Genomic DNA, 25,715 nt, shown 5'->3' with positions numbered 1-25,715 from the left:
CAAATGCCATAAGTTTTTAGAAACCTCTTCTTATATTAGTTCACTAATGGCACTTATTTTGTGCATGCGGCATATGTGTTAGGATTCCATTCATATAAGATTTGTATGTGCATGCACCACCTCAAAATATGCTGTTGTTACTCCAACTTAGCCTTTTTTTTAGTAACTACAATGCAACTTGGTGATGGAGTGCATGACATTGATCAACAAGGTCATGTGTTTTACCTCCCTATTGACCCATTTGTGGTATGCACTGATCAGAACCTTCATTCAATGACTTGCTTTGGTTCATTTATGTCTTAATCTGGTGTATTTCATTTTTCAATAAATATGTACATACATGTAGATCTTTTACCATCTTTCAGCTATATTAATATGTTGTATCTTTGGCATTTATGTTTAACAGATCATGCATGGTATTCCAAGCCTATTCTTTAGGAAATACAAAGAAAATTTAACACACACCATGCATGCAGATAATGGATTATAATTGGAATCATCTTAAGCTCATTAAGGGGGTATAATACTACTTATATTGTAGACGGGTTTCCTAATCTGGTTCATCTCTACCGCCTTCACATTGAAGGAACATTAAAGCCGAGATACCTTTTCGATGGAGTTTTTTTATGTTATTAAAGTGAAGGATCACAAACCAAGTTGGGTTGGTCTAGTGATTAGCTCATTAGTCTATTAAGTAAGTGTCGAGGGTTCGAATCCCACCTTGTGCATGCAACAACTCATTGGCTAGCGACAAACTCTTAAGTGTAACTCAGTACCAAGGTAGAGTACTTCTCAAAAGCATATAAGTGTCATTATATGGCTGAGCCTCTGAATATTGATCTCAATGAGGTGCCTCCTATGGAGGATGAGAAAAAATTTATAAATTCGATCACTCAGTATCGCCAATTAAGTTCCACGACATTCTATGTGTCTCCAATGATGGTCAAAATGTCGAATTGCCCAATCAACCTGTTAACTGTGGTGGTTATAATGCAATTTTTTTTCTCCAATTAATCCCAACCATATTTACACCCAGCTCAATTCCTTACTCATGCATCCATAAACTCATCTTATTTGTGACAGTATTGTAATGTTCTCACGCTCACAAAAAACATGCGCTTTACTATTGGAGTTGTGATTCAGATATAAATGATATCAGAAAGTTTGCAGAGCGGCTACTACAACTTGGAGATGGGTTGCTAGGAGACTCCGGGAGTCTGAAGTGGAAATTCCAGATGACATACTAATTGATGATGCAACAGATGCTTTTCATAAATTAATTAGCTTTGTGTACCTTGACATGTTGACTAACATTGACAACAAAACATTTTTCAAAGACAGGTCCATCCTAGCCCCGCCCCAATGTTGGAACTTGGAAGTGGTGAAGAAGGTAAACACATACATTATGCAGCAACTATGTGGTAAGGAGAAAACTTATCTTAGCTCAGATACGTTGTGCATTGATGAGGGAAATAATGGAGTCTGAGTTAGACACGTTAACACCAGACGTCCTCGATGCACTTAATTGCTCTGAATTGTCACAACACCACCTCACACTGAAAGAATTGGTGTACTGGTTATGCTATTACGCAACATCGATCAGTCCAACGGCTTATGTAATTGAACAAGGTTGCAGGTACGAAGATTGGGTAATCACATAATTGAGTGCATGACGCTAACAGGAGACAAGACCGGTCAAGTAGTTCTAATACCACGTATGAACATGATTCATAACAACCAGACTCTATCTTTTAGATTCTAACGAAGACAATTTTTGCTCACAGTTTCATTTGCCATGACGATAAACAAATTACAAGAACAAACATTAACTACTGTCAGTTTGTACTTGCTGAAACCAATATTTACACATTGACAATTATATGTTGTGTTGTCCAGGGTCAACAACAAGAAGGAACTAAGGGTTTTGGTGCATAATAACGCAAGTAGGTCTACCACGACAACAATAAATGTTGTTTATAAGGAAGTATTCGAGAATCTTAGATGATCATCAGTTACATATGGTAATATGCTATCCATTTCAATTGCTACCGCCAAGGACTATCTGATCATGACATTTTCAATCTAAAAAGTAATAAATAATAAAACCAGTTGCATAATTATTAAATTTTTGTCAGCTATCCGATGTTGGGTATATTAAAATAAAAATGTTTGATAATTAAAGAAAATAAACAAAAAATAGTCATAACTTTTCTATAACAATTAATAAATACTAAATAAACTAAATTCTGATTATTTTTTTTCTCTAGCATTGCCTGCATTAAAAATAACTAAGTACCATTGTATAAACTTCATCTTTCAATACAACACATGTCCAATGTACATCTCATGTTCGTGCAACGCACGAATCGCTGCACTGGTACAGTGTATAATAACAAGTTAACGACTCAAAAATCAAAAGATTAAACACTCAATTCAGTCCTTGTCCATTTTTACGAAGGACAAAGCGATTCCTGTCCAAAATAAGGGACACTTCGATTCTCAACCTTTTTATTTTGGGACAATACGATCTCTCTGTTAAAAAATTCATTAAATAATAATAAAAATTAGTTTTGTGGGGATTTTATTTATATTTTGTGGGGAGTTTTAAACATCCACAAACTATTAATAAGTTTATTTTGAAAAATTCCTTTACCAATGGTGGTGATTAAGTGAAGAAAAACCATTGATGAAAATAATGCCGCAAAAAAAATAATCGTAATACAATAATTTTTAAAGAAAAAAAAACATCGAATAAGAAATAAAAGAAGAGAACTTTAATGTTGATAATATTGGTATTGGTAATGATGACAGTAGAGAAGATAATGATGATGATAAAGTATGGTTACACAATAAAAATAATATAGGTAGGAGTGATAATAATAAGGATGAAAAAGATAATGGTAGTAGTGGTAGTAGTTGGTTCTATTATTGAAAAGATTTTTGTGGAAGTTTAAAACCCCCACAAAATGCAAATAAAATCCCAAAAAAATTAATTTTTGTTATTATTTAATAATTTTTTTAATAGAAGGATCGTATTGTCCTAAAATAAAAAGGTTGGAAATCAAAATGTCTTTTTTTTAGACAAAAATCGCTTCATTCTTCATAAAAATGAACAAAGACCGGAGTGGATCTTTACTCAAATCAAAATGGTACACACAGTCGTAAGCTGTAGCACTATCAACATGGTCATGTCTTTTCAATTTTTTTATCATATACTTTTTCTATATATAACGAGAATTGAAAAAAAATTAGCACATAATTTTTTTATTAAAATATAAAATAATAAAAATAAATTATAGATACAAAATAAACAAATTAATTATTATTATTAGAGTAAAGTGACAATTTGATCTTTAGAGATTTTGACTTCGAACTAATTAATTTAAAAAAAACGTATCAATTTAGTCTTCCAAAATAAGGATTTGACCAAACCTAAACTAATTTGATGTGATTTTATCAGGTCTAAGATCAGGTAAGAGTATCAAAAATAGACCTAGTCATTATTTAGTATCGGGTCCAGGTCAAAACAAATCCGGCTTCACCCAACCCATGTATAGCCCTACTTTAAAATGGCAAATGGTGGACATATGATGTCCTTCTATTAATTTATCAACTAAAATTTAACGGTGATACTTATATATACGGTTAATTTCTCTGATATGTCTATTTATAAAAGATAGTTATGTAGATAATAATTTTTGAATCGAAACTTCACTTATTTTAATAGGATTGTAATAAATAGAGAGCACTTAATAAAAGATATATGAAAATTTAAAAAATAATAAATATTTTACTATCCAAAATTATATTATTTTCATACTCATGTAATAATAATAAAATATACACCACTGTAAATATCAAAATACATGGATAATTCAATTTTATTTTGCACTATTCACTTATAAAAAAACATATATATCTATCAGTTTATTATTTGAAAGGACCTAGTTAATATTTTTTTTTTAATTAATTAGTCAAAGTCAACTTTTTTTTTTTTAGATTTAATGGTCATTTACTCTCATTATTATTATTACAAGTACACCTTTGATCTTAGCCTTAAGTCGAGGGTGAATCCCTGGAGGTGAAATCAGTTAAATAGATCTTGGCTTTAAGTCCTTCCATAAATCACCAAATTTAGATAACAGCAAAAATCAAAGATTACCTATATATTCATTATTCTGTTCTTTATTCTAATAAGTGTGGTCAAACTTATCGTATATATCTTTTTCTCTCTCTGTAAATTGACATGAACTATTTCACATTAAATAATGAGCTACAGAGTCATTAAAGCAAGTTAAAAAATCATAATGGTATTTCAACCCAAATGTTCCATCTCATCATTATTCCATCCGCTTTGGTTTTTTACGTGCATTCTTAGTGCTTTCCAAATCCATGAAATGTCAATGAAGACAAGTTGATTTAGGTTTACTCTTGGTTCTTATTAGTTTGCTAACATAATTAGATCAAATCTGAGAAAGTCCTACAATTAACTACATATCCAAAATGCTCACGAAACACATGTAACAGTTCTGCAAAAGTCAACAAAATATTAGTAGAACTTAAAACTATTCAAAGAGAACTTAAAACTGAATACATCATCTAACTTCTGAAGCCATTAAAGTGCTGCCTCAATAGATATTACTTAATATTAATATAACAAAAAAAATAGTTACTAATTTAAAGTATTAAGTAATTAAAGATAGACTTAGCAACCTTTTCTTTTAAATATTCGTTTTTGAAAAGTTACCATATCTTCCTCAACTTAACTTACTCTTTTTGTTGCATAATTTTTTTTATTTGAAAAAGGAATGCCTTTTTCAGATCATAATGCAAGGGATTGTTATTCTACTTTTTGGTCTGCATTTACGGTTAAAAAATATTGGAAAGGACTTAACCTCATAAACACGTTCTATCTATCCACTTATTTTTTTCATCTCTAATCTCTTCCAACGCCTAAATCAACAACAACATGCCCCTACTCCAATCTGGGCTCAAGATTCGGTAGTCCTAGAACCTTTGGATCATTTAATGGTCCCATTAGAAAACATGTTTTTAGAGTTTTTTTAACAATTGTTACATAGTTCTTGAACTAATTTTAATTACAAATTAATCTCATATATTTTATTTAATTATAGAAACTGTTTTTTATTTTATAAATTATTATTTTATTAATTATCTATTATATTTATTAACAATCAAATACAAAAACAACAACCAATTATATCCTCCATTGATTTTAATAAAGCTTTTGGCCATTCCAATCGATTAAAATATTAAATTTGATCTCGTGACGTTCGTCCATGGCTTCCAAATCGTGTTTCCTTGAAATTCAATCGATTGGTTTATCAAAACAATCGATTGAAAGTTGTAAAGTAGAATGGTTTTCACTTAAACCAATCGATTGTTTATACTTTCCAATCGAATGACAATCGATTGTTTTTGTTACTCAATTGATTGAATTCACGAAAACAACATGGATTTGCTAAATACAATCGATTGAAAAGTGATGACATTGAAGTTTTAGCCAAATTCAATCGATTGGTAATGTAATCCAATCGATTGGAAGGTGATGAAGTTGAATTTTTTTCCAATTGGTAATGCTACATTCATTATGTTATAATTAAATTTGTACAGGTTCATTATGTTATAATTTTAATGATTAATGTAAATTTTAAAAAATTGAATAAATTTATATTTATCGTGATTACATTCAAAAGTGAATTATATGTATTCTTATAATAAAAAAATATACCTAACTTCTTTTATAATAAGTAAATTTTTCAATAATTTAATTTATTAAAAAAATCTCATCTTTTTATTTATCCTACAAAATAAAAATCCATATTAATAGTTTTGAATAAGACAATTAAAATAAAATATAAAAATAAAGTTTGAATAAAAAAAATACAAAGCTTTTAATCTAAAAATATAAAATAGTTAAAAAATAAAAAAAATTATTTAAATATGATTTTTCAAGACACCCTATAACTTAGATGAATAAATATTATTTTTAAAATGAATCATGATATATTGATACAAAACTTATTGTATGTAAATTTTTTTAAAAATTAATAAACCTCTTTCGTTAATAACAATATTGGAACTTAAATTTGAACGCTAATTGATATTATATATTGTGTAGGTACTTAGAGTATATTAGAAAAGTACGTTAATAATTTGAAGAGAAAAATTATTAGTGTAAATTTATTTTTTTTTTAAATTAATCCTTATTGAACTATTCTACTTTTATTCCTTCAAAACATATTTTAATAAAAATATTTGTAACAATAATTTACATCCAATAAGAATATCTTAACGAGCAGTTACATCATTCTGTCATGGGGTAAAATAGGGGTAAAATAGAAAAAAAATAATCGACACCTAACCCTTTGTATTCCTAATATAAATTGTTATAGATAAGTATAGTTTCTTAAAATTTTGGGGTGTCCGGGCCACTACTCGCCCCCTCTAGATCCGTCCCTGATTGCTAGCTAATTAATTAATAATAAAAAATAATAACATCTATTTACTTTTTATTATTTCTCAATTTCTATGAATCAATAAAAGATAAAAAAAATATTTTTTTTACACAATCAATTTCACGAATAAAGTATCGAAACGAATAATTGCAAAATTAGAGATTTTATTCACCGACCTCGATTTTGTAATCAAAACGATGATTTATTTTTTGAACACTACAATGAAAAACTTGATTGGACCTTTGCTGATTGCTGCAACGGTGATTAGCGATGAAGAAATAGTGGATATTAAATAGACGGATAAAAAATTAAAAAAAATTGGATATTGAGTAGATAGATGTTCCAAAGAAAAATAATTAAATTTTTTATAATCAAAGAAAATGATACACGATTTTAATGGTGGGATTGAATAATTAGTGATGGATTATTCACCAATTTATAATGTTAATATTAAGGAAAAGATAAGATTAGTTTATCTACATCAAAATAAAACAGCAAAAATTGAAGATACAATTTTAAAGATAAGATAGATGAATAATAAGATAATTTCTAAAAGGATAACAAGATTGAAATAGGCGCATGACACATTTCAATCGATTGGATAGCATTACCAATCGATTGAAGTTGGCAAAAAATTCAACTTCATCACCTTCCAATCGATTGGATTACATTACCAATCGATTGAATTTGGCTAAAACTTCAATGTCATCACTTTCCAATCGATTGTATTTGGCAAATCTATGTTGTTTTCGTGAATTCAATCGATTGAGTAACAAAAACAATCGATTGTTTTGAGGCATTCATTCGATTGGAAAGTATAAACAATCGATTGGTTTAAGCGAAAATTATTCTACCTTACAACTTTCAATTGATTGTTTTGTGATACACTGTAATCCAATCGATTGAGTTATCATTCAATCGATTGTTTTGATAAACCAATCGATTGAATTTCAAGGAAACACGGTTTGGAAGCCATGGACGAATGTCACGAGATCAAATTTAATATTTTAATCGATTGGAATGGCCAAAAGCTTTATTAGGATCAATGGAGGATATAATTGGTTGTTGTTTTTGTATTTGATTGTTAATAAATATAATAGATAATTAATAAAATAATTTATAAAATAAAAAACAGTTTCTATAATTAAATAAAATATATGGGGTTAATTTGTAATTAAAATTAGTTCAAGAATTATGTAGTAATTGTTAAAAAAATTCTAAAAACATGTTTTCTAATGGGACAAAGGTTATGGGACCACCGAATCCTGAGCCAGCTTAGTTATTTATAACCTAGAAACGTGTCAAATGACACAGGCTTCAAACATGCTAAAACTTTGTAACACAAAATATCAGTCCTTATAATATACACCAACCATCCAAGAACATGCTAAAATAACCATTCGAATAGTGTCATGTAAACAACAATGGTCAACTAATTTACGTTAGGTTACATGTAAAGGTCTACAAAGCGAACAAACAATACTACACTTTTTAAACCAAACTTTTGAATAACTTTGCGCGCCAACATAAAATCAACAGCAAACAAATACAACAACAACTTATTCTACATGTTCCAGTCCCTTGAAATTGCAACAATGAAGTTCTTCCTTATGAAAAATCAAACAGCTTGGCAGATTCATTGCATGTACAACTAGCAGCAACACAAATAGTTATAATCGCATTAAGAAATCTACCCACTAACCTCCCGTACATTCCCGACAACGCAAGGTGCTCGTGGGTCGCAACAACAACGACGTTGACGTAAGGGGCTTGGACGGAGGATGGAGGCCGCCGGGTGCACACACAGGGGTCCCGGTACTGGTGCCGAGTCGAGCAGCGACCCAGCCTCGTGCGAGGCGCAACCCAGCTGACGCTGAGGCCCGCCGGCGAACTGCACCCGTGTATCGCAACGGAGAACATCCGGGAGGACCGTCCTTGCTGCTGTCGGTGACCGAAGATGCTCGCGCAGAAGGGTGAGCAATCGGCGGGTGCAAGGCGCTGAGGAAGGTGCGGGATCAGTTGTATAACTAAAGGGTTGAGATGGTTATCGGAGGTGGTGACGGTGGGGTTGAGAGGGTTGCCGTCGATTCACAAAGAAGGTATTGGGTAAAATTTGAAATTAGAATTAGATGGTTAGGATTAAAGTGAAACTAAAGGGTTGTGATAGTAAGTTAAAAAAAAATAGGTCCATTTTTAATTTAAGCTTTAATTGGGGTAAATAAATTGTTCATTGTATATATTGTATAACTATCTCATTGGCTCCCTAGCGGGATCCTTCTCTTATTAGTCCAATAATAAAAAAAAAATGTCGATGAAGGTTTCAAAAGACAAAGAGTATCGTATAAGAGAATTTTCAAAAGAAGTGGAATTTATTCATCACTTGTTCCTAGGTTGTGAGTTTACTTGGCAGGTGTGGTGTCAATGGCTGTCTGAATTAAGGAGATTGTGGACAATTCCGGGCACCCTAAAAGAACACTTCGAGAGTTGAACATATGTTGCTGCTAACAAGAAGGTAGAGTGTCACAAATGGCTTATATGCTTTTGTTTAGTTATTTGGAACATTTGGTTAGAGAGAAACGGACGGATTTTTAATAATAAGGAAGGGAGTGCAGAGGAGGTATTTCAGAAATCATTAAATAGTGTTAGAGAATGGAATAATCTAGATCCTTTTTTGTTGTTGATGGCTATGCCGGAGATGACGTTAAGAAAGCATTATTTCTACTTTTCATGTCGTTGTATCGGTTCGTTTGTTGCTCCACTTTCTCGTGTTGAGCTCTTATGTTAAAAAAAAAAAGAAAATTTTCAATTTACTTTTTTTACAATTTTGTTCAAATAATTTCTGAATTTAAAAGGTTATAAAAATGTTTGTGAACGTCTATAAATGGTAGGAAATTTCAAATTAAATTGATTGCATTTGCTATAGGGATGAAAGTTTACCCTCTGTAAGTGGTAGGAAAATTCAAATTAAATTAATTGCATTTGCTATTCTTTTTCCATTTTTTTTTTTTTGCCATTGTATCATAATTCATAACTTATAGTACATCTTCCTCATAAACACAAGCTGCTAATAATGCCTTCCACATAAACAGCAGCCACACTTATATATACCAAAACCATGAAGTTCGCAAAACCTACCACATTAAACCAAGCATATACAACCTCATTTGCTATTCTTATTTATATCATGGTATTTGAAGGGATGATTATGGCCTATGGGCCAACTACACTGATCTAGTTGCCATCAAACCTAGTTCAACTGTCGTTTTATATATCTCTGAGTAAATATCCAATTCATTCCTCATAATTTTTTTAAGAACTACAAGGTTTCTGAATATAAAACATTTTTTTTCAACCCTTGATATTTAAATTTTGTGACACTGATTAGTCTCTCTGTCAATGATCTCTCTTTAAAATATACTTATATGATACATTAATTACTAATATATCATTTATTTAATTTTTATAAATAAAAATAATTTAAAAATCAGTAATATTTTTTAATTTTACACAGTAAATTTAACTAATGTATTTAAAAAATATAATTAAAAAAATAAAAATTAAAATTAAATGGCATTGTCAATTATCATTAAAAGACAATAAGATTTCTAACAAAAAAAATTATTAATCCTAGTTGATTTTTAATAGAAAAATCAATCGTTTAACATAATATGTAGACTTATTCCGTTAATACAAAAAAAAAATATTAACAAAAAAGTTTATCAATCTTATAAAAATAAATATTAAGAACCAAAAAGAGTATTTTTTTTATAAAAGACTATCTTTAAAGATAATACTATAATAGTAAAGACCGTTTAGAATTTATTTTTTATATTTTTTCTTCTCATATTAATTTTTTCTTTTTCTCGTCGTGCATACTGTATAGTAACAAATAAAATCATTAAGTTTTATTAAAAATATAATTTTCTTAAAAAAAAGTTTGGTATAAAGTTTGATAAAATAAAATTTCGAGATAAATAAAAACTAAATATAAATATTGTTGGTGTAAAATTCACTCTTTAGGTAAATGTTTAGTAGAGTAGAGAGAATATAATGATAAAAAGTTTTGAATTGTTTTTCACTTTTTCCTTAAAAAGAATACCGAACTAAATTGTTGCAAAATTTTATAAAAATCTATTTAAAAAAATCATCCGATTATTATTTTATTTTAATTAAAAATAAATGGATGAAATATCATATTGTTTCCAAAATTTATAAAATTTTAGACGAATAATTTATAGTGTTAGATGGATCATAAAACTCACAATCAACAAGGAATAAAATATTAATTGGTGTAAGTATAAAACCTTGGAAGAAAAATACTCAATACAATACCCAAATCTTGATTAGTGGTAACATCAAAATTGTAAATCTAATTAGGAATATGTACCAGGTGATAATAAGAATATTATAATTCTAAGCTAAAACTAACAGATTCCGGGTCAGCCAATGGCAATAATAATGCATTTAGCGTGGTCTTAAAGTCAACGCTCTCGTCGTTAAATGAGTATGTGACCTTGACAATCTTCAAGTCATGCCACCAACGCTTTGTATCACCAAAACAGTCAAACAACTCCTGCTTTTTTCTGTCCATCAGCAACTCATACATAAACTGTTGTGTTCCCAAAACAACAAATATAATTAGTTAGAGTTAGAGACACTGCACCCCATTTATATAAGTGTGAATTCTCTTAATTTTTTTTTAATTATTATTTGATAAAATGTGATCTTTAACCATTTAATATTTTCTCTTGATATCATTTAACAAATATAAAGTGAGAGTCCACATTTTACCAAATAATGGAGGGAAAAAAATTAAGATGACACATTCTCCTGGTTATATATATTGTTAACCGAGAATCAATAGTATTGTTCTGAAAACTACATCAAATTAGTTGGTTTAACCAATTAATCAAAAATTGGTAACTGATTCAGATAAGAAAATCAATTACAAAAATTCGATAAAAATCAATAAAAAGGTCAAAAAAACATTAAATAAGTTGAATCAGTTCAAATTTTTACTAGAAAAAACTTGTTAGAAGTTACTTTTTATAAAAGCTTTTTTTGAATATATATATATATATATATATATATATATATATATATTATATATATATATTATACAAAATATATTATTATAATACCTAATTCAATTCTGATTAAACTTAATTAAATATTTAAACAAGCAGTTTTACCGATTCAACAATGAACAATCTAATTTTCAGAACCTTGTCTGATGCAGGGGTTGTGAGTGGTACGTGAAAATATTGTAAAAACATTAATGGCGAACCAATTCTGATATGACGAAAACTAATAAGCATACCACAGTGAATGGTTTCAGGCCACATTCATACTGGAAGACGAATGAAATAGTTTTTGGACAGCAACAAGAAAGCAACCAATCCATATAATGGAAATAAAGAGCTTCGTTTCTTGTACAAAAGTTCAATTCCAAGCATTTGATACTAGGAGGAATGGATGAAACTTGCTGTATACTCAGACAATTCTGTTGAATCTACATAAATCATGATGCATAAAAGCAAATAAATAAATAAATAGAATTGGAACATAGATATGCAAGCAAACACAATGAATGAATCAAGTAGCTAGCTAGCTAGTGAATCTACTTACCCCATTCGAATGATAGACAGAGAGGGAGAGTGATGCCAAAACCTTTTGTGGTTTAATGTTTTGGATAAATTCCCTCAAGCTATAATAACCATGCCTAAATTCATGGGCAGGAGAGGCATTGAATACCAAATGATCAGAACTTGTTAGGAAAGATATAATAGCTCTGTGATCTCCGCAATAGTCAAATGATAATAAATTTGGAGCATCAATATTCACCTCCTTCAAGTCAAAGTAAGTTGAAAACTCCAAGATCATGAGTTGAGCACTCGAAATATTAATTCTCTCAGACATAGAGCAATGACACAATTCCAAATGCTCAAGGAAAGGGAATTTATGAGTAGATCGAGTAACCACTTGTCTGTAACAACAGTGTTCGACAGACGCAAACATCTCAATCTTGTGAAACTGTCTAAATTCAACTTGAAAAGAGATCCTAAATTATAGATAGAAACATAATAAAAGTTCTCAAGATTTGGAGCATCAATATATACCTCTTGTATTCCTTGAATATCAGCTTCCTTTAGCTTTTGTAGACCATGCAGGAATAAAGATTCCACAAATTCTATGTCCCCAAATGGATTCTTCCTGTTATATGCTAAACAACAAGATACAGTTAAATCTTCAAGCAGGGGACAGTGAGAAATGAGATGCTCAATAATTCCTTTATCTTCAAGGAGTAGCTCACGTAAACATAGTGTTCTCAGTGAAAATAACTTGATAGAATGATTGAAAAATGACTGGTTAAGTTTTATTTTTCCTTTCAACACCAACTTAGTAAGCGATTTAACTTCAAAGACACAATGTGGTAAGTCATATCGATATGCTCTCCTATTAGGTCCATGATAGGGGGCAGAGCAGAGGAGGCAAAGCTCAAGTACTTCCACATGATTTTCGCTAACCATGTTCATCCAAAGATCAAAATGATGGGACATATGCTTATTGTGTTCTGGCATCATATCGAGCTTAAATACTTTTATTTTTAAGCTTTGCTCACGAAGCTTCAACAATCTTCTCATGACATAGCCAATTATTATGTCTAGTTTGCTAATTATCTGAGGACTATAAGAACCAATAATAATTTGTCGCAAATGGATAATATGGGAAATGAATACCATGTGTCTCTCCATTCATTTGACAAAACACTGGTCCTAGCAGCATCTTTTTCTGGCAACCTTGCAAGAATGTCATGAAGTATAGTTTTTGGCAGAAGAGATATTCGGTCCATTTCTTCATAACATCATAAGCCGTTGAAAAAAGAGTTCTACATGTCAATATAAATGATTTAGCTGAGTAACAGAAGGATCTAATGTCTAAAGTCTAAACACCTCAAAAACAAACTCTTTTAAATCAACATGGCATCTGGTAGAAAATGGGAACAAACAACTTTTATTTTAACCGAACCCTATGTAAAATTGCCATGCCAGAATTTTCAGAAAATAAACAACATCAAGGACTTACGAGAAGCAAAATAAAACAAAAAAAAAAAAAAGAAAAAAGATCCACAAACAGAATGAAAGAAAGATATGTTTAAAATGCTATGAGGAAGATGCATTTACCGAAGAAACTTTGCCGCTTCGTTCAATGTCTCTCCGACTCCTCTGTTGAGAAGTAACCGCAAGGGGTTAACACTTAACAATTCTAAATTACTCTTCAATTCGCTTTATATATAGTTGCTATTACTAATGAGTTAGGGTTTGTTTGGATAAGTTTTTTAAAAATATTTTTTTTGAATTATTTTTTTTATAAATGATTTTTGGAAAAATATAAATAATTTTATATTTAAATATCTGTAAAACAAATTTTTTATGTATTAATTATATTTTGATATAATAATATAAAAATATTTATTTATTTATTATATAAAAAATATTTTTTAAAAAAGATATAAATTATAATTTTTTTAAAAAAAATATTTTTTAGTATTTTTAGTTTTATTTTTTAAAATTTATCAAACACATTAAAAAATAAAAAAATTATTTTATAAAAAAATATATTTTTATTAATTTAATAACACTCAAACAAATAGCTAATCTCCCTTATATGAATAGTAATCATTATCATTATCAATTATTATAATAATATTTTTACTTTAAATCAATGACAAAAGTTTGTGTGATTTATGTAACTAAAAGTAATAGAATTAGAAGCTCATATTTGAAAAATTCTTTCACAAACGAATGTGGGAATTTAATATCATAGGAAAATTTTCAAAATGCACCTAAAATACTGAATATTGGTATTACAATAATTTTAACCGTTAATTTTAGTTAATATATTATATATTTTTTTAATAACTAAAATCAACTGTTAAAATTATTAAAATATTAACATTTCAGATACACTTAAAATTATCCTAATATCATAAATGTTTAGGCATTGCAAAACTGACATTCTCGTATCAACATGGCATTTCATTAAAATTGCAGTAGTTAAAGGGCAAAACTATATAAGGATGAAAATTTTCACAGTAAATTTCACAAGAAACCAAATATTTTCATGTTAAATCTGTGTAAATGATACCTATTATGCAATGATATTAAAGATAATTTATTATTTAATTTTTAAAAAATATTGGAATAGTTGTCCTAAAATTTTGAAAAGAAAAACTTATATAATAAAAAATTAACTATCATTATTTATATTTTCATCATAAGACTTATTATTTTAATTTAAAATAGATAAAAAAAATTATCTTTTCACTTTATACCTCATCACTTTAAAGAAATTTGCCACACACGATGTGGTTACATATGTATCTCTAGGGAGAGAGAAAAACGGAAAAAAAAAAAGACACAAACACAAATGATCATAAAACTATTTAAATTGAAGAACATCTCTTAGATTAAAGTAAACACCGATGACACCCTGACCTTCTCCGGCTGATAGCGAGAGCAGAATTGGAATTTATTTTGCGGTTTTGAGGGTGAGAACGAGAGCAAGATTATTTGCTCATTAAAAACTTAAACCATTCTAATCTAAATTCTAATCTTAAATTTTGCAACTATCAAAATTTACCTTGATCGGTGCATCGAAATCCAAAGCTTGATAGCATAGCTACTCAAGATCTGGAAAATCAATACGTCCTTCTTGTATTCTTTGAATTTCAGAAAGCTACTTTTCAGAAAAGAAAAATACTTATATGATAACATCTTTATATGAAAATGACATTATAAACTCTTAGATTATTAGTCAAATATATTTAATCAAATATATCAAATCATCTAATGATTGATAATCTCATTGCATGCATCATTCATTTTGCACTTTCACCAAGAACAACCACATTATTCCGCCTAAATTGAAATTCCAGAATTCAATTGATGGCAGAATCTAGAAAATTCTAATAAATGATATCCAAATATACTTTGTCACTAGTAGATTATGTTAAGCAAAAAGATTTAACTTCGTATATATACATAAGTACCAAGATAAATGCATACGCACACACATCTAAGAAACTCAAATGGAGAATGCATGTCTAGCAAGATTACAACTCTAAGCCAAAAGTGATATATTCCTCAACAGGGGATTCTGGCAATGCATCTAACATGGCCTTAAGATCTTCAACATTTTCACAAGTCCTTTCTAAATGTGTGGCCTTCACAACCTTCAACCCATGCCAACAACACGGCTTGCTCCATGAACGGAGATAGCACCCGTGCTTCTTTCTATCCATCAGCATCTCATAGAAAAACTGTTATTTTTGTGAAATAATGAGTAAAGTTAGAGGCTCCATATGACATTTTATTTATCTTGATAAGTATTTGATATTATCAACACTCAACAAATGAAACTTGGACTTAAAATTGTAAAGGGGAAAATTCAAGCTGAAAATCTTGGAGACAATGACATACCACAACGAATGCCTTCATGTTAAATTTAGATTGCAAGCAGAATGAAATAGTTTTCGGGAAGCAACTTGAAAGCAGCCAATTCATAAGGGGAAAGTAGCGAGCTTCCATATTCATACATAATTCAGGGTACAAACAGACAAATAATAAATAAATTTGGAAAATATGCAAGCAGAAGGAACCAATCAAGTAGAAAGTGCATACTTACCGAAAATGGCTCGTGGATAAAAAGGGAAAGAGATGCCAAAACTTTTTGGGGTTTAATGTTTTGGACAAATTCCCTCAAGCTATAAAGATGATGATGATTCTCAATCATATCGTAATGAGCATTGAGTTCAAGTTGATTAGAAATTCTTAGAAAAGATATGACAGGGTTGTCTTTCCCGACATACTCACAGGATAATAAATTTGGAGCATCAATGTTGACCTCCTTCAAGTTAGAGCAATGTGATAAACTGAAGAACTTCAGTTCAGGACCTGGAATATTAATCCTTTCATGCTCAAACGAGCAACTATGCAACATCAAACTCTCAAGGAAAGGAATCCTATAAAACTGTTCAAGGAACCACTTGTTTGGGATCTTCAAATTCCACAAGGTCAACCATCTCAAATTTGTGCAACTATCCAAATTCAGCTTGAAAGGTGTAACCATATAAAGAGCATGATAGCATAAGTTCTCAAGATTCGGAGCATCAATATATACCTCTTGTATTCCTTGGATATCAACGTCCTTCAGCTTTTGTAGACCTTGCAAGCTTAAAGATTTCAGCCAAGAGGTCATAGTGCTAGAACGTGAAGGGTTATTATATACATAACAAGAATGAAGAGTTAAATGCTCAATCAAAGGACAATGTGAAATGAAATGCTCGATAATCCTTTCATCTTCAAGAAGTATATGACGCAAAGACAATGTTTTCAATGAGAAAAACTTGAGCGAATGGTTTAGCAATGCGGAGTCAAGTCTAGTCCCCTCTCTCAACACCAACTTAGTAAGTGACTTGGCTTCAGTAAGACAAAGTGGAAGGTTATAATGTCTTTTCGCAAAGTTACCAGTGAGGTAAAGCTCTAGTACTTCGACACCACTTTCACTAGCCATCTGTATCCATTGATCAATATGGCAGGACGCAGGGACATAGTCTAATGTATGGTCTAACATGAGCTTAAATTCTTTGATTGCTAAGCCTTGGTCATGGAGCCTAGTTAATCTTTTACTGACACACTGAATGAACCTGTCTAATTTGCCACGTAAACTAAAAAAATTGTGGCAGCAACAAGACAATTTGGGAAATGAAAACCATGTTTCTCTCCATGCCTTTGACAAAACACTAGTCCTAGCAGCATCTTTGTCTGGTAACCTTCCGAGGATGTCATGAAGTATACCTTTTGGCAGACCCGATATTCGGTCCATTTCTTCTCAAACTACAGTTGTGTCCCTGGGATAAGCCGTTGAAAAAAAGAGTTCTACATGTATCAGTATGGCATGTGGTAAAAAATGGGGACTAAGAACTTTTCAGGGACGAGTTTTTTCATATTAAAGCTCAAACTTTTAGGCATGACCCAAAATGTTGTGAACCGAACCCTAATTAAAATTGCTATCCGGAATTTTCAGGAAATGAAAAGCAAAAAACAAAGAAAGATCCACAAGCAGAATGAAAGAAAGATATGTTTGAAGTTCTGCGAGGAAGATGCATTTACCGAAGAAACTTTGCCGCTTCGTTCAATCTCTCTCCGACTCCTCTCTTGAGAAGTAACCGCAACGAGTTAAAAAGATTACGAAATGGTTGAGCAGAGTTTGATCTTGACCAATCTGATCTAAATAGATGGTTTAAGTTTAATTTTGTTATTTTTTTAAAGCTTTTTTTATATTTAAAATTTGAGCAATTTAAAATCTGACAAGCTCATAAACTTATTTAAAAAAAATATTTTATAAATTAAAATTTAAAATAACGCATTTAAAATATCTAAATTAACATTAAATATATTTTAAAATTTATAATTAATAATTTATATAGTATAATTTATTTTATATATTAATCGTTAGTCACATACAGGACGGACCCATGCATTGGGAAGAGGGGGCATTTGCCCCCACAAAGGTTTTTAAAAAAAACTAATACTTACACTTATACATATACATATATATATATATATATATATATATATATATATATAATTTATTATATTATATTTATTTTAAAATAAAAATATAAATAATTTTTTTGTATTTTATATTTAAAAATATTTTATTCAATTTAATTTAGTATAAAAAATAAATAATAAATAAATTCAAAAAATATTAATAATTAATTTTATTATATTAATTAATTAATTAATAATTAAATTAAAATTTAATTTTTTAATTAAATACTACTTAAATTATTAGTAATTTTTTAAAAATTATTTAAGATAAAAAAATATATTATTTATATGTTAATATACTGTAATTATTTTGGTTAAAAAATTTATTTATACTATGCATAAAGATTATAATAAGTAGATTTGACAATTAAATATGAGATAATAAAAAGTAAAATAATTGTTTAAAAAATATATAAAAAAATAATATTTAGTCATGTTAAAAATAAAAATAAAAAAAGTCATTATAAATTTTTTTTTGTTATTTTGAATATTCTATTGTGTGTATGAAATTATATTTTGATTATTTTAAATATTATAATAAGTGATTGTATATATATTTTTAGTTCCTATTAATATGTATAGATAATTTTTATTTGAAATTTTAAATATATCTAAATCAATTTGGATTAGTTAAGTGATAGCTTAGTCGTTCGCTTAAGTAAATATTGGGGTTTGAATTTCATTTCGTATGTGTAGTAATTCATTACCAGCCAATTGCATACTATTAAATGGAACTCAAATTCATGATGAATTAGTCCTTAATTTATTGAGTATTGTAGAAAGTAAAAAAATATATACCAAAATTTTATTATATTTTTGCCCCACTACTAAATTTTTCTGGGTCCGTCACTGGTCACATATCATAACTATATTTATAATTTATAAACTTTTTAACAAAAAATTACAATCTTAACTAATTTTATTTATTGATTCTTTTTTTTTGTTTTATTTTGTGTTCGATATAAGTGAATAGTTAAAAATTTAAACTAAAAATTATTTATTTTTACAAAAAAATATTATGACGAACCGACTCAACAAACTTCATAGTTTTTTTTTTAAATTAGAAATGTAAATTTATTATAGGTAAAAGATAAGGATATACAAATAATTTCACAATTTATTAATGTTTTTTTTAACGTTAAGAGGAAATAAATTAAAAAAATTAATGTATAGAAACCTAATTATAAAGAAAAAAAATATAAGAACCTAATTGAAAATTCGATAAAACTATAGAGATTTACAGAATAATTAAACCTTTTAACTAATAAGTTTTTCAAAAACCTAAATCTGACCCGTTTAATAAAACAAACTGAGTCGAGCTTGAAACGAAACAAACCACGAGTCTTTTGAGTAACCCAACCCACTTCTACTCCTACCTCTAGTACAAATAATAATATTATCACTATCATTATCATTATCTGTTATTATAACCAGGGAAAAGTCCGAGCTACGCCCGAGTCGTATACATAATTTATTTATAAAAATATATTCTATTTTATTTTATTCTTTTGTTAGTTTTATTTTTTTTTATAAATATCACATTTGTAAAATATGATTAAATATATTAAATTGGGTCAACAATAAAAATGTGAAAAATAAAATAAAAAGTGAATTATAATCTTAGATAGTAATCATAAAAAAAGTTTAGGAGGCTAGCACTTTTATTAAAATTTGGCGCGTACTTAACCATTAAAAAAAAAGTGAATAATCCCACACTATTGGATTAAATTTCACACCATTAAAAATACCAATGAGACCAATTAATAGCTACAAATTACAAAACTTGTTGACCCCTAGTACTCTTCTTAACTAAATTAGAACGGAGGTTTAGTCTGATACTATACTAAAGAATTATAGAAGCTGATTTTGATATTACTTACCACATTTTTTTGCTGTAGACACTTCCAATTTGATGTGATATGGGAGTTCTGTAAAAGACATATCAAAGGAACTATTATGACCTCCTTTCCTTGATCCACGCAATTTTTAAACACTAATCTTTAATTAAAAAGATTTTGGGAGCCAGCTTACAATGTACTCATATAAAAAATTGATAACGTATAACTGATAAATATTTAGTTGATTACTTTGAAACCCTCTATTTGTGAAGTTCTAATTACTTTTTTTTCACTTTATTTGTTTGCCCAGCTCTAAATATCAACCTGAATAATCTCGAATCTCAAATTTTTCAGAAATTGAAGCATGGTATAATCCCTATAAGCTATAAAACAGAAAGGAAAAGGAGATAATTATCCCTAAGATATAGATGGACACAAATAAATAAAATAATAACAAACCTCCTTGTAGTTATATTTCAGTTGGCACAGATCAAAAAGATAGAAACAGCAGCAAAGCTAATGCACTTATTCACAAAGATATTCAAGAAATGAAAAAAAAATGATCCAAATAGTTTTTACATATATCTCACAAAGAAGGTTGAAAAAAATAGTCACCCAAGTGTCATGTTTACAAATTAAGTTTTAATTCTCATTTATAAAGTAATAACTTTTATCCTTACTGAGTGTAACCTAAGAAATCAAGTAAAAGGAATGATGATGTTACCATCACTAAAGTGTGCTTACAACATCTCTATAGTAAGTCAACCAATTGAATCTGTTTCTTACTTGAAATTCCGAATTTGAAAAGAGATAGCAAAGGTTTTTAGCCGAATTTAAAAAGATTTTTTTTGCCACACAAATCTATTTGTTGACTTCTCTCCGATCTTAAATATTCAGTAAGAGTCTTTATTAATTTTAGTTAACCTATTTGTTTATTTAGATTTCATCCATTCACCCTTTTTATAATGCTACTTCGTATTTTGTATTTAAAACAATGAAGGTCCTTCCCTTTTTTTATTGACCACACAGTCCATAATATAACATTTAGGGATTTAAACCGAAAAAATAAATAAATAAAACCAACTGAAGATTCATCAGAGATGCCTAAGCGGCTAAGCCTGTTTAACTTTCTAATAATAGAAAATTACTGTTTATTTAAGACAATTTCAATTAATAATGTTTTAATTTGAATTGCACAATTTCGGATGTGTTGTAAAAATAACAACAAAAAATTCACCATACATTAGTCCTGTATAGACATATATGTGTGCTAAGAATGTTATCTTAGTTATTTTTTTCTTTTTTTTTAATTTTAAAAAACCTATAAAAAAATAATTAAATGGGTGAGTAGAATTGATGATATAGGAATATTTGTTTTAATATGTTAAATCTATCAACAATGAATATTGAGCACTTGCATGTACAAAAATGTTCCTCATTCATTTTTTCAGTATTACTTGCTTCACTTACCAATGCTTCAAGATTAGGAGAACCACCAACAGCAGGAGATGGATGTATGCCTCTTGACATCTGTGAATTTTCCTCTCGCAAAATTGTCTAATCCTCCCTTCCATACTTCAATCACAACTAATTTAAAAAATCAATATTTATATCTCATTAAGGTCTTGAGAGACTTAAACATGCTTACCTCTAGACTCTAATAGTGTGATAACTTCGCTTCTTTCTCATCAAGCAGTACCTGAAGCTCTCCCAATTTACTATTGAGATTCAGGATGTCTCTTTTGAATAGGTTGATGACATTCATCTCTAAACTGATCTTCAGTAGTGCAGGTGATTTTTATGAAGACATGGTAACAGAAATTATGACAAAATGAATATATTCGAACAACTATTAACAAAAATATCTTACAGTATGCCCAAAATAAAGCTCTTAACTACCACTTGCCAATACTCAAGAGGGTGGCTGATTTGTTGGTCCCAACTATCTTTGGGATTAACGTTAGTCTCTTAATATGGTTTTTAATTTAAACAGTTAGATCATTTTATTATTATATCTAACGGTGTAGATTAAATACAAATATATATTTTTATTTTTATTAAATACTCCCTAATATTTAACGTTTTTACAAATGATTCCCTTCCTCTTTCTCTTATTATATGTTTTGCAGATGGGGTCTCTTTTTCTTCTTCTTCTTCACTACTGCGATGAAAACTGGCACTAGCATCAACTGTTAGGTCTGGTTCAAGACTACCCATGTACGCATGCAACTATCAGAGCCTGGATCGAGACTATTTCGCACCCCTGTCCACTCCGCCTCTAAAATTTGTGTTCTTCTCCTCTCTTGGTCATCTACTTCGTGTGGTGTTCTTCGAAAAGGAAGTCATGGAAGCTATCACACATACATACACAGAGACATATACTTCACATTTGAGATAGAAAATCAGAAAAGAAACAAAAAAAGAAAAGAAAATTTTTGCGGAAGATTATGGCCTCAAAGGAAACCCAAGATTTCTAGCCATTTCTCAAGCCATCAGAGTCGTTTCTCAGGTTTCCATTTTTTATTTTTTCTTTTTTTCTTTCAACGTTTTTCTTCTTATTCATCAACAGATCTATAGCTGTGACGGTTAAGTTTCATAATATTTTTATGTTTAGAAGTCTGAAATTGATGGTGTTCCACACAGAAGATCAATGAAAAGACATGCATGAGATTAACTATAAGCTAATAGAATAAATCTAACCATGAAACAAGAAAGCTCAGTAACTAATCTTGCATTTTTCTTTCCCAAATATATTTGTTGAAACTTATAGTTGAGTAGGACATAATTGAACTTTGTTAATTAGAGGAAGTGAGTGAATAATTGTTGATGAATAATTGTTGATGAATATTTTTTTCAATAGCTAATTGGTGTTAAGAATATATTAATGAGAATACTCATAGCTCTTTGAAATGACCTACACTTAACTATCTGCTGTAGATTTATGTCCCAATTAAGGAAGAAGGTGACCGCTGGTATATGGTTATTAGCTTATTGGATGAAAAATTATATCAGTTTGATTCTAATCTAAATGATGATCAAGTTGAGCCAAGATAAGAAATTGTAAAATCCTTGGTAAGATGTCCATAACCCATTTCTTTATACACAGACTATATGTAAAATAATACATAAATCTTAACAGATTAGTCAAGAACAAAATTTTCAGGCTATAAGATTATCAGATATGGTAACTTTTGGGCATTACCTAAAAGGTGACATTCCTGAAAGAAAAGATTTCATGAATTTTGATGTGAAAAAGGTTAGGGGGTGCCAATTGTCCTCAAAGGTACACATAATTGCAGTGAATCTTTTATTTACACCTTTAATTAAAGTGATCTTTTATTGATACTAACTAGTTAATATTGCCACTGAACTTTTAGTCGCGACTCTGGTGTTTGGGTTCTTCAATGGTTGTCTATGACAGAGAAGTTTAATCCCACGGTGTCGGTATTGTAAGTTTCAAAGACATATTGATTAATTATATACATGATGCCATATTATTTAACTAATTAATCCATATTTGCAGCTAAATGAGCAATATATTCGGACATTCATTGTGATAGATCTTTTGTTGGGATGTTCAATGACCATAATTCCACAAATACGAGTTTTAGAAGAAGAATAATGATTTTTAGGCTAGGCTTTAGAGTGAATAGTATGGAGATCAACATTTTTGCCTATTTTGTTATTATTTGAAAAATTTGTTGTAATCCTCAATTATAAATGAGATTAGTGATATTTATAATTTATTTGTTGAATTATTATTTTAAAGAAAAAATTTTGTCTTATCTGAAAATTTTGGTACATTTTTATATAGGTAATAAATACAGAGATCAATAATATTTTTCTATCTTTATGTTTGTGTATTAATTTGGTCATTGGTGTAAGTAAATAATTGTAACTTTGTGCTCACCTATTACCATCTAAATAATCTGTGCCAAGGATTATTATTATGATCATAGATATCTAGGAATATATTCATCATGTGTTCTTTGCCATTTCAAATTGGAAATGATTAGTTAGAGATTCATACATGATTCTTTGTCATTCTAACATTCAGACACTTGTGTCTCAACAAACACATAACCACACCATCATAATACCCTCATGCCATAGCTAGGAAGTTTTTCATGCATCATGCACATATTCATCTGATTCTATTTTATATTGGTATGAAATACACACTATTTATTTGTGAACAAAACTTTGAAAGCAAATCATTAAGGGTGTGTTTGGCAAACACGTTGGTGAAGAAAGAAGTGCGTTTGAGCTTCTTGAAAGTTTCACTTTTATGTTTGGCAATTTTTTCTTTTTAAACGCAGAAACGATTCTGCCTCTAAACCCACGTTGAGAAGAAGCTAAAATTTGTAGCTTCTGCGTTTCACGTTCATGGTTGTGATTACCTTTAAAAATTAAGTGAGAAAATTTTTCTTTTTTACCAACCTTACCCTTTATTTTCTTCTATAAGAAGGATACCAATAACTATAAGTTTTACTGTGTAGTTCTTTCTACTTTTTCATAGTTCTTTCTTCCATTTTTTTCCATTAAAATCATTCAGATTTATTTCAATCACTAATTGAATATTTTAATTTTTATTATTTTTAGTACTCATTTTCATATTTTAATTTTTAGTGTTATGATTTATGATGTTATGTTTTTATATGTTTTTTTTTATCATTTTCATACTATTTTTTATATGTTATTTTTTTATGAATTTTTTATTTTTGTTTGATTTTTTTATATGATTTTTTATTTTTTTATTGTATTTTTTTATTCATATGACAAATATTGTTAATTTTTTATTTGTTATAGTGCTATAATTTTTCAGATATTTTATTAATTTTTATGATTTTTATTATTTTGTTCATATGAATTCTTTTTTTTTCTATCTTTTACTACATTGTATTTATATTATGTATGAAATTTTTATTTATTTTATTCATATGTATTTTATTTAGTTTTTATTGTATTTTTTGTTCATATGATATGGGTTGATTTTATGAAATTTTTATTATTTTTTTATCTGTATGATTTTTTTTCTATTTTTGATGTATTCTATCTTTGTTTTATATTAATTTTTTTATTTTTTATTTTAACTTTGTAAAATTTGTAATTATAATATATTACGTTTATTATCCAAATTTTGTATAATATAAACTATGATCCTATAAAAGATAAATAAATAAAAAATTAATTATAATAACAAGAGCCATAAATAATGAAAATTTATAGTTCAAATAATACTAAATTAAAGAGTACGGTAATATTAGAAAAGTATAGAATATTTTTTTTGTTTAAATCCAAACAACATTTATTTTGCTATAATCAATTTTGATACAAATATTGCCAAACATAAATCACGTTAACACAAACTTAATTTTCATCAAAATCAATTTTGTAAAATCAATTTTATAAAAATTCACTTTTGCAAACTGAAATCCAAACACACACTAAATAGTAAGCAAAATTCTACGGCATGATACCCAGAAATCTATTCACCAAATTTTATTCACCAAAACAAATTCAGAATTCCATTCATTAAGTTCTATTGAATTACCAAATTCATCATGAAAATTCATACACAAAGTTCTATTACCCAAGTTTTATTCAATTAGCACATAATAAAAATTCATATAATATTACAATGAGAACTCCTCAATAAGTTCCATGTCAGCACTTGCATCACAACTTTCTGTCCAAAATTCTTGTTCTTCATAATCTTTTTCAATATCAGATGCAATCCCTGCAAACAAAATATTGATGAATCTCCACTCTTATTAATA

The 25,715-nt window shown here is 28.7% G+C and overlaps 2 protein-coding genes and 2 long non-coding RNA genes across 8 annotated transcripts; 1 reads left to right on the top strand and 3 right to left on the bottom strand.

Moving 5' to 3' along the window:
- Positions 1–10,803: 10,803 nt before the first annotated feature.
- Positions 10,804–13,726, bottom strand: LOC130951601 (uncharacterized). 4 transcript variants are annotated; one of them, XM_057880297.1, is made up of 6 exons: positions 13,664–13,726; positions 13,220–13,368; positions 12,599–12,692; positions 12,108–12,465; positions 11,800–11,991; positions 10,804–11,088 (listed from the first exon to the last, which is right to left on the bottom strand). In XM_057880297.1, the coding sequence occupies exons 4-6, from the start codon at positions 12,396–12,398 to the stop codon at positions 10,885–10,887; spliced, it is 687 nt and encodes a 228-aa protein (XP_057736280.1). In that variant the 5' UTR covers positions 12,399–12,465; positions 12,599–12,692; positions 13,220–13,368; positions 13,664–13,726; the 3' UTR covers positions 10,804–10,884. The 4 variants fall into 4 exon arrangements, with proteins under 4 accessions (XP_057736280.1, XP_057736279.1, XP_057736278.1 ...); XM_057880296.1 differs by having other exon boundaries at positions 12,108–12,702; XM_057880295.1 differs by having other exon boundaries at positions 12,108–13,368.
- A 2,356-nt stretch (positions 13,727–16,082) lies between these two features.
- LOC130948922 (FBD-associated F-box protein At4g10400-like) lies at positions 16,083–17,754 on the bottom strand. The gene is made up of 2 exons (XM_057877782.1): positions 17,654–17,754; positions 16,083–17,391 (listed from the first exon to the last, which is right to left on the bottom strand). The coding sequence occupies exon 2, from the start codon at positions 17,364–17,366 to the stop codon at positions 16,083–16,085; it is 1,284 nt and encodes a 427-aa protein (XP_057733765.1). The 5' UTR covers positions 17,367–17,391; positions 17,654–17,754.
- A 2,225-nt stretch (positions 17,755–19,979) lies between these two features.
- Positions 19,980–21,839, bottom strand: LOC130950901 (uncharacterized). Its single transcript, XR_009073764.1, has 3 exons — positions 21,584–21,839; positions 21,406–21,510; positions 19,980–20,025 (listed from the first exon to the last, which is right to left on the bottom strand). It is a non-coding gene; the product is annotated as an uncharacterized LOC130950901 (long non-coding RNA).
- A 213-nt stretch (positions 21,840–22,052) lies between these two features.
- LOC130951172 (uncharacterized) lies at positions 22,053–23,667 on the top strand. 2 transcript variants are annotated; one of them, XR_009073853.1, is made up of 4 exons: positions 22,053–22,444; positions 22,873–23,218; positions 23,313–23,384; positions 23,459–23,667. It is a non-coding gene; the product is annotated as an uncharacterized LOC130951172 (long non-coding RNA). The 2 variants fall into 2 exon arrangements; XR_009073852.1 differs by having other exon boundaries at positions 22,873–23,384.
- Positions 23,668–25,715: the final 2,048 nt, after the last annotated feature.

The sequence above is a fragment of the Arachis stenosperma genome, chromosome 9 (assembly GCF_014773155.1).
Source record: "Arachis stenosperma cultivar V10309 chromosome 9, arast.V10309.gnm1.PFL2, whole genome shotgun sequence".
NCBI classification, from domain to species: domain Eukaryota; kingdom Viridiplantae; phylum Streptophyta; class Magnoliopsida; order Fabales; family Fabaceae; genus Arachis; species Arachis stenosperma.
This window is presented reverse-complemented; position numbering and strand designations above follow the sequence as displayed.